The sequence below is a fragment of the Chrysochloris asiatica genome, unplaced genomic scaffold (assembly GCF_000296735.1).
Source record: "Chrysochloris asiatica unplaced genomic scaffold, ChrAsi1.0 scaffold00040, whole genome shotgun sequence".
In the NCBI taxonomy this organism is placed as follows: domain Eukaryota; kingdom Metazoa; phylum Chordata; class Mammalia; order Afrosoricida; family Chrysochloridae; genus Chrysochloris; species Chrysochloris asiatica.
Genome location: NW_006408558.1, coordinates 19,557,790 through 19,567,032, shown reverse-complemented (window position 1 = coordinate 19,567,032; position 9,243 = coordinate 19,557,790). Strand labels below are relative to the sequence as shown.

Below are 9,243 nucleotides of genomic sequence, written 5' to 3'. Positions count from 1 at the left end.
AAGGTTCCTCAACCCTGTCCTATAGGGTTCGTATGAATAGTAATAAACTCACAGCAATGAGGTTTTTTTTCGTTGTTTCAATACACGAAATAATTTGTCTCAAACTATGTCTATCACTTATTATTTATACCCACTCTTTCCCCTCTCAACCCCTAAGAATGTATACTCCATGAGGGAAGGGGTTTTTATTTTGTTCACTGATGTATGGCAAGTTTCTAGGCCTGTGCCTCACTAAGTATATAGAAAAGGAATAACATACAGGTTATTTAAAAAATAAGAACCTAACCTACCAAACAACAAAGCTAGAAATCTGTCTCTCCACCCCTGAGGGGTGTGGGCCACAAATCGGACCTGGCATCCTATCCCTGCAGAGACAGAGTCCACACACTTCCCCAGGGGCCTGTTGCCACAAGGAGTAACCAAGCACAGCCACTATTCGAAGCTCAGACACGCGTCCCACGTGACGGCGTGCGTCACGTGACAGACTCAGTTTCCCTCCAATAGCTGGGCCTGGGATGATTATTTCACCCAGGACCCGGCTCTAAACAAGGCCACGTTCCCCCGCCAGCCGAACGGACTGGCTCCCCACTGTTAGCTGGGCAGCGGTCTCTCTCGATGATCTCGCTTCTCAAGCAGCTTCACGAGGCCCAGGCCTGCAGCGTCCTCAACCCCGGAAGTGACGGCGCCTAGAGGAGCCGGAAGTGGCAGTGGAGGGAGGGAAGATGGCGGAGGTGGTGAGTCCGGTGCCCGGGGCGGGGCGGAGGGAGCCAGGGGAGGTGGGTAGAGCCCGAGGCCCCCCAGTAGCCGACCCTGGCGCCGCGCTATCTCCCCAGGGAGAGATAATCGAGGGCTGCCGCCTGCCAGTCCTACGGCGGAACCAGGACAACGAGGATGAGTGGCGTGAGTGACGTCGGGAGGTGGGGCTAAGGAACCTGCGGGCGAGGGGCGGGTCGGAGTCAACCGTACTCCGGGAGGAGGAGGGGCCTCTGGAATCCTGGAGCGGGCGGGGCGCAGACACGGAGGGGCGTGGCCTGCAGCTGCTTGATATGGATAGGGCGGGGCTTGGAGAAAGGGGTGCTGTTTGGAGACTGAAGCGGGGTAAGGGGCTAGCTTTCCAATGCTGGGGCTTAGGGATCCGGACTGGGTGGGGGTGGAGTTCAGGTCGTGGGAGGGTGGAGCTTCGTGGCCTGGCCTGGCTAAGGCTCCCGCCTCTGCTCTTCCCACAGCCCTGGCCGAGATCCTCAGCGTGAAGGACATCAGTGGGCGGAAGCTTTTTTATGTCCATTACATTGATTGTGAGTTCTGGGCTGGGGTTAGGTGGGCTGCAGGGTAGGGTTGGGGGGCAGCCTCTGACATTCCTTCCTGAGCCATCCCCACTGCTGCAGTCAACAAACGCCTGGATGAATGGGTGACCCACGAGCGGCTGGATTTAAAGAAGATTCAGTTTCCCAAGAAAGAGGCCAAGACCCCCACCAAGAATGGGCTTCCTGGGTCCCGCCCTGGCTCGCCAGAGAGAGAGGTGGTGAGTAGGTTGCCTGCTTCTCTCCTGCCTCCTACTTTTCTCATCTCTCGGCCTCAGGGGCTCCTGGATGGGCAGGAGGCTGCGAACCTCCCACCCCGGCTTCATCCTGCCAAGAATGGGGGGCCACATTGCAGACCTAGCTTCCAGTGTCCATGGCTATTCCTGTGTCCCTGAGAGGGCAGAGGGTGGGGTTTGATCACTTGGTGCTGAGGGCCCTCTGCCCCATCCCACCACCATGCCACCCCAGAGGAAGACCTGGACCTATCTCTACAGCCGGCCTCCGCCCAGGCCAGCGGGAAGACCTTGCCAATCCCGGTTCAGATCACACTCCGCTTCAACCTGCCCAAGGAGCGGGAGGCCATCCCCGGTGGCGAGCCTGACCAGCCGCTCTCCTCCAGCTCCTGCCTGCAACCCAACCACCGCTCAACGGTACCCTCAGCAATTCCAGGGACCTTGCTTTCCTCTCAGGTCCCACCTTCTCTACCTTCTGACCCACCTTTCTTGGTTTCTCTCCGCAGAAACGGAAGGTGGATGTGGTTTCACCAGCAACCCCGGTGCCCAGCGAGACAGCCCCAGCCTCGGTTTTTCCCCAGGTAAGTACCCCAATCTAGCTCGTCTTTCCTCTTCATGCTACGCCTCCCCTCCAGCAGCCCTTTTATAGGCTCTTTTCACAGCCACCCTTTCTGTTCCTATCGTCTCCCCTGCAGAATGGATCAGCTCGTAGGGCAGTGGCTGCTCAGCCAGGACGGAAGCGGAAATCCAATTGCTTGGGGACTGATGAGGTGCGTCTGGGGAAGAGGAAAGATGGGGAAGGGAGGGCAGGTGGGCTGAGGGGAGCTTAGTGCTTGCTTTAAAAACAAACAGTAAGCTGGGGTAAGGTGGGTTGCAGATGAGTCACTTGGTGACCTCAGGGTCTTAGTTTTCTTCATCTGGAAAGTAGAATTACGGTACCTGTGTCTCCTATAACCTGGTGTCTTCCACTGGCCCTTGGCAGGACTCTCAGGACAGTTCAGATGGAATTCCGTCGGCACCACGCATGACCGGCAGCTTGGTGTCTGACCGGAGCCACGACGACATCGTGACCCGGATGAAGAACATCGAGTGCATTGAGCTGGGCCGGCACCGTCTTAAGCCGTGGTACTTCTCGCCATACCCACAGGAGCTCACCACATTGCCTGTCCTCTACCTCTGCGAGTTCTGTCTTAAGTATGGCCGAAGTCTCAAGTGTCTGCAGCGTCACTTGGTATGAGGAGTCCCGGGAAGCTGCTCTCCTAAGCACCCCTTCCTGCTCTCACCTCCACCCCTGACCCCTGATCCTCCTCTCTTCCCCAGACCAAGTGTGACCTGCGCCACCCCCCTGGCAATGAGATTTACCGCAAGGGCACCATCTCCTTCTTTGAGATTGATGGCCGCAAGAACAAGGTCAGCAGCTAAGGGGCAGTGGAGTGTCTTGGGACTAGAGGCCTGGCCACTGGCAGATAAGCAGCTTTTTCATACTCAAGGAAACACCTGTTTGGCCAACATGTCAGTTCAGCCAGTTTTTCTTAGCTGCTGGGAGGTATGAGGACCCAGAACTAGACAAGTATCCATTCTTTTAAGAGCCTACAGTACATAGAAGACAGTCTTGGTCTCTACATCCCAGAGTAACAAATGTCGTGATTCAAGGGATGTTATCAAGACCTTACAGAGATGCCCTTTGACGTGAGTGGATTCTGAGCATAGCAGTGTTTAAGGGCCAGCAAAACTAGAGAAATGGCATGCAAAGGCCGAAAAGACAGAGAAGCAGATGGTGCGAAGTTGTTAAGAGGGGCAGCAGTTGGGTGGTAGGAACAAGGTTGGTAGAAATGGGGAACACTGTAGGTTTGGGGCTGCAGACCTGCCATCTGGGCTGTGGATAGGGAGGGGGGGGGTGATCAGATGATTGAGTCTCCTTGTGGGCTTAGAGGGTAGCAGGGGAGAGTTTGGGTGTTGCTGAGGGGCAGCCTGAGAGGAAGCTGCTGCGCTGACCACTGTTGTTTCCATAGGAGGGTGGACTCCGCCCATTAGGTAATGACAAAGCTGGGTTAGTGTGCTGGAGAAATTGTGCACAGACACAGAGGAGCAATGCTCATCGTTTTGCTGGGGGTACCACCCCTCAGGCTGTTCTTGATGTCAGGTTTCTTTCCATCTTAAATGGCAGCTCCATTGCCAAGAAGTGTGACTGTGGGGCCGGTTGTGATTTGTTGACAGCCAGGCTTCCAAGCTATCACCCAAGCAGAGACCACAGTGTCTCAGTTCCGGAGCCTGGGCCAGTCTGACTTGCCCATCTCAGTTTGTTGATTGGTAAACCGAGCAGTTGGCTGTGGAAGCTCTCAGCCAGGCCTGCAGAGAGCCATGAGGCAGCGAGGCAGCCTGTCCACCGCAGTGGTGTGCCATCACAGGGCTGGCCCGATGGCCACACCCAGGGCACTTGCCCAAAGCCGTGACACGTTTTTTCCTTTGCAGAGTTACTCCCAGAACCTATGTCTTCTGGCCAAGTGCTTCCTCGACCACAAGACTTTATACTATGATACAGACCCCTTCCTATTCTACGTCATGACAGAGTATGACAGCAAGGGTTTCCACATCGTAGGCTACTTCTCCAAGGTCAGTGCTCACGAGACTGGCCTGTCCTGTCCTGTGAGCCAGCTCTGTCCCCGCACACTCACTGTTCCCCTTCTCCAGGAAAAAGAGTCCACCGAAGACTACAACGTGGCCTGCATCCTGACCCTGCCTCCCTACCAGCGCCGGGGCTACGGCAAGCTGCTGATTGAGTTCAGTAAGTACCCGTGCCTACCATTAGGGCGCCACAGATATGCCAAGTGCCTGCAATTGTCAGGCTGACCGGAAAGCGATGGGAATCTGACAAGGTTCTTTCAGTGACTGCCCTGCTCGTCTGGAGTAGGCGTCCTCTCTCCCCACTGCTCCTTCTCAAGGTTCTAGGCACCACCCAACTTTTCCTCAATCTCATTAATCCTCTGCCCAGGCCATAGGCAAAACCATGCAAGAGACTAATGCTATGCCAAACACTTGGCACCTTGTCCACCACACACTCGGGGCAGGGCCACTTTTCTTCCTGGTCTTACAGATGTTCAGTGTTCCAGCAGACGGAAGTACTGGGGTTCATGGACTGCCCTGAGCAACTTGTACTCACCCCTCAGGAAAACCTGAAGCTGAGGGGGGTGCCGCACTTCATCACTTCAGTGCCCTGCTCCTCCATGTCTCAGGCTCCATTCACCTCACCACTCATAGACACTGAACCAACCAACCATTCGGAAACCATTTTCCTCAAATTTGTGATGCTGGGAGGCATGGAGAGCCTCAGCTGATTGGCTGTGACTTGACTTGATATAAGACCCCAGCCCATTTGTGAATTGCTATTGATCAAATAGGGGTCCTACCTTCAGGAAGCTGAACCTGGTGAGCAGGTGGACACTTCAAGAAATTTGAGCTAAGCACTGAGCCTAGACCCTAGTGGAGACAGGACGCAGTAGTGGTCAGCTCTAACCAGTAGGGCCCCTGCTGCACTGTTCCAGGCAGTGGAGAGTGGACAGGGGGTGTCCAGTACAGAGGGGCCTGGCATTCCCTGTGGCTGAGGTGTGGTGAGTGTAGCACCTGGCCCATCTGCTAGGACTGTACATGCACTGACAACCCCACAAAGTTGAGTATATTTGTGAGGGTGTCTCTTTGGGGCATCTTCAGGCAGTCAGTCAAGAATACTGGGGAGGCCATGGATTGGGCAGGAGGGTACTGCTTACTGATAAAGGGGCTCAGATCCCCTGTGAGACTGCTGTGACTCTTGAAGGTAGAGGGGGCATCCCAGTACCCTGATGGGAAAATGAACACCTTGTCCAAGGCTGGGCCTCCTCTGATCTGCAGACCCATCACCAATGCCCGGCAGCACCCCTTACACAGTTCTGGCACCTAACTGTTAGCATAAACAGTTGGCTGAATGCTAGGGAAGAGCTTCCTCCAGGGAGGCAAGCACTTTGATGCCCCCAAGACACGGAGCAGCTAATGCCAAGGTCACAAGTGGGACTGATTGGGCCAATAGGATTCAGGCATCCTCAAGCCTGGACCCGTGATGGGGACATGCCCCTTTCCTCACATGCCCACATACAGTGGGGTATCTTAAGGACAGAGGAAGCAGGGTGGAGATGACATCTTCTTTCTTGATAAGCCATTCTTTCTGTTTCACACACCACCACCACCCCCAGGCCTTCAGTGGCCCCTCAGCACCCCTTGTGTTACCTTCTCATCTCACCACACAGCACACAAGTGTTGGGGCACTGCTCAGTAAGAAAAGCAGTGGACAGCACCTGGCATGTTCATTCTCTGATTATGAGAGTCCTGTGAAATTGGACCCATTGTAAGTCCTTTATGAGGAAATAGGCACAGAGCAGACAAGCCACATACACAGTCACAGAACTGGATGGCAGGGCTGGATCCCAACCAGGAAGTTGGCCTTCACCATCCACAGTATAGCTGTATAAGCCCCCCACCTCTTGCTCCATTGCTCTAGGCTATGAGCTCTCCAAGGTGGAAGGAAAAACTGGTACCCCTGAGAAGCCCCTGTCAGACCTTGGCCTCCTGTCCTATCGGAGCTACTGGTCCCAGACCATCCTGGAGATCCTGATGGGACTGAAGTCAGAGAGTGGGGAGAGACCACAGATCACCATCAAGTGAGCCTGGCCCCACCACACGTCCCTGAGGGGTAAAGGGCAGGGCCTTCCTGTCCCCTGAGGTCCTGGGCAGAGGGGAAGGCCCTTGGGATCTAATCTCTGTCCCCCCCCCCACAGCGAGATCAGCGAGATCACCAGCATCAAGAAGGAAGACGTCATCTCTACATTGCAGTATCTCAACCTCATCAATTACTACAAGGTAGGGGAGCAGGGGCTCCCAGAGGAAGAGGGGGTGGTGCCACAAGGCCTGGGCTGACCTCCTGCTGGCCCCTCCCATCCAGGGCCAGTATATCCTCACGCTGTCAGAAGACATTGTGGATGGGCATGAAAGGGCCATGCTTAAACGGCTGCTTCGGATCGACTCCAAGTGTCTGCACTTCACTCCCAAGGACTGGAGCAAGAGGGGGAAGTGGTGACAAACTCTGTTGTGCACAGCAGTGTTGGGGGCACAGGCAGGACTGGGGCTGACAGCCCAGCCTGCCCCCATCAAGGCTGAGGGCCACTCAAAGACAGGACAGGCCTGGCCAGGGCTGCTGGTGCCCCTTGCCAGAGCTAGCTCAGGCCCACTCCAAGGTCAGCTGACAGCTGGCCCAGGCCTGTTCCAAACCAGGGACCCAAGGAACTTGGCAGCTGTGTACAGTGACAGGCAGGGTGGGGGCATTCTGCACAGCAGGCTGGTTGGGTGTAAAGATTTCTTTTGTAAAATAAGAGTTGGTGCTGGGTGGGTACTGGCTGCAGAAATCTGGCCTCTCTTGCCCCCATCCCCCCGGCAATAAATTGTTTCTATCCATCTGAGTGAGAGTCCTGAAAGATTTTTGTTCTCAGGGAGGGTCATGCTGGCTCAGGAGCTCTAAGGTGCCCACAGACTCACAGGCAGTGGCAAGAGCTCATTTATTGGGGTGAAGGAGTCCGTGGCTTTCCGTTTAGCTCTGGTTGTCAGTCCTCCGGCACCTGGGCGTGAATCTGCAACGAGAGTCACCTGCTGTTGGGCTTCTGTGTCACAGCTGGCCCCAGAGGCCCAGATGTACAAAATGACAGCCCTTTCTAGACACGTGTAGGGCCCCATTGTGCTCCCAGCCGTAAAGCCCCCAATCTACTGGAGGCAAAATTCTGGACAACCCCGAATCTAACTTTAAAGCAGGGGAATGCATGATGCCCAGCTCCCTACTCACAGCTGCAGCGAGGTTGGGCCAGGTCAAGGCTCCCCGCACTTTGGCGTCTGGGCCGGGGATGGTCTCCAGGCCCCACAGGTGGAAGTGGTCAAAACTGGCAGTGGCCCCGATACAGCGGTCCTGAGGAACAGGGGCCGGCTCAGCACGGAGGCGCGATCCCGCCCACACCCCCTTCCAGCCCTGACACCCTTTCCTCACGAAGTCCCGCTCCAGCGGCTCCGAGCGCGCCTGCGCCTCTTCCTCGTGCTCCAAACCTCTCCGTTTGTGTCTCCTTTCTAATTCTGCCAACACCTCTGCCTTCTCGTTCATCACCATCACGTAGCCAGCGACGCCGGGCGGCACCGCCACCTCCTCGCCCCGCAGAATGCGGCCCCGAAAGGACACCTCGAGTCCTGGAGTAGAGAGACTCATGCGATGATCCAGGCGCAGGGAGCCAAATGGGGCCCTCCCGCCACCTCCGAGTGGACTACGACCCCCAAGAGGCCTCGCGACATAGCTCGCCGAGGAGCGCATGGTGCGGGCGCGGGGGCTTCCGGGAGCCGTAGTCCGGCCCGAGCACTCACCGCTGGGCCGCTGACGGATGGCGGGGGTGAAGAAGCGTTCAACGGGAGCGGGCCCGTTGACCAGGACCTCGCAGGGAAGGAGGTGCACAATGGCCGGAGCAGCATCGCACAGCGTGGCTGAGCGCAAGTGAATGCGCTGCTTCTCAGTGGTTTCTTCGTCGCTGCTCTCCATCCTCCCGCCGCAGCGAATTTGTCTCCAGCTGAGGCCAAAGCTGGCGCGTAAACCGCGCAGAGTTTCTCGGGAGGCCGGCAGCTGTCGGCGCAGAGCCCCATGGGAAGCGTAGTCCGTGAGGCTCCTCTGCAAACTCAGAACTCTCTGAAGTCCCAACTTTTTTCCCTTTAATGCCTTTTGGGACTCCTGCTGTGACGCTGTAGGATCAGCACTGGATTATGAACCACAGGGTCGGCGGTTCACACCCACCAGCTGCTCCTCGGAAACGCTATACAGGGTCGCTATGTGTCAGAACCGACTCGAAGACACATAGAAATAACAATGTCTTTTTCAATCCAAAATAAATTTGATTTTGTTTATATCCCGGTGTCACCTTCCTACAGCTGCATGCCTTGTCACCAGTCACTTCTGTAGCACTTCCTGTCTCACCTTAACCAGCCAACTAGGTCAAAACATTCATGGAGGCTCAGGAATCTGCCCAACGTCCTGGAGTTCAGAGCAGCCTGCCCCTCTGCGTCTAGTTCCCTGGGGCCAGGTTACAAGCTAGAAGGACTTTGTCCTTCACCAACTGTCCGAGCAGCTTTTTTCTGTCCACCAGACAGCCAAAGCAGGTTCCTCATGAGTTAGGACTCAGGTGCCCTTTGAATTAGCCACCTGAGCCATATCGTCTCAGCTGCATAGGGTTTCCAAGGCTATAAATCTTTACGGGAGTAGAAAGCCTCATTTTTCTCCCACGGAACAGCTGGTAGTTTTGAACTGCTGACCTTGCGGTTCGCAGACCGATTCGTAACCACTACGCTACCAGAGCTCCTTGCTTGGTCATTAGGGCCTACTGAATCTGCACGACTGTATCATGTTCGCTTCCCCTCCTAAAGCTCATTGGCCAGTTGTGAAGACCCTACTTGCATGACTATTTTGGAAAACACAGGCCGTCTTAATAACTTGGGTTATTGCCTTGTCTCTCCTTATCTTATTGTTCTTCCAAGCTTCTAATCTCACCCTCCTAGTCTCCACTTCATTGTCATCTATTCCAGTGAGCCATTTCCTCAATTTTATCTTTAAAATATTCATTGAGATTTGCACTTCTATATCATATGACTGGTTTCCATGAAAC

At 55.3% G+C, this 9,243-nt stretch overlaps 2 protein-coding genes across 5 annotated transcripts; one reads left to right on the top strand and one right to left on the bottom strand.

Annotated features, from left to right (window-relative positions):
* Nucleotides 1–464: 464 nt before the first annotated feature.
* Nucleotides 465–7,009, top strand: KAT5 (K(lysine) acetyltransferase 5). 4 transcript variants are annotated; one of them, XM_006860917.1, is made up of 14 exons: nt 670–734; nt 834–900; nt 1,227–1,295; nt 1,386–1,522; nt 1,796–1,951; nt 2,041–2,115; nt 2,230–2,304; nt 2,517–2,765; nt 2,855–2,944; nt 4,007–4,147; nt 4,226–4,319; nt 6,063–6,222; nt 6,340–6,421; nt 6,504–7,009. In XM_006860917.1, exons 1-14 carry the CDS (start codon nt 723–725, stop codon nt 6,636–6,638), a joined length of 1,542 nt encoding a protein of 513 aa, XP_006860979.1. In that variant the 5' UTR covers nt 670–722; the 3' UTR covers nt 6,639–7,009. The 4 variants fall into 4 exon arrangements, with proteins under 4 accessions (XP_006860978.1, XP_006860979.1, XP_006860981.1 ...); XM_006860916.1 differs by having other exon boundaries at nt 465–900; XM_006860919.1 differs by lacking the exon at nt 1,796–1,951 and having other exon boundaries at nt 673–734.
* A 149-nt stretch (nt 7,010–7,158) lies between these two features.
* On the bottom strand, nt 7,159–8,129 carry RNASEH2C (ribonuclease H2, subunit C). Its single transcript, XM_006860915.1, has 4 exons — nt 7,958–8,129; nt 7,593–7,786; nt 7,395–7,514; nt 7,159–7,185 (listed from the first exon to the last, which is right to left on the bottom strand). The coding sequence occupies exons 1-4, from the start codon at nt 8,127–8,129 to the stop codon at nt 7,159–7,161; spliced, it is 513 nt and encodes a 170-aa protein (XP_006860977.1).
* Nucleotides 8,130–9,243: the final 1,114 nt, after the last annotated feature.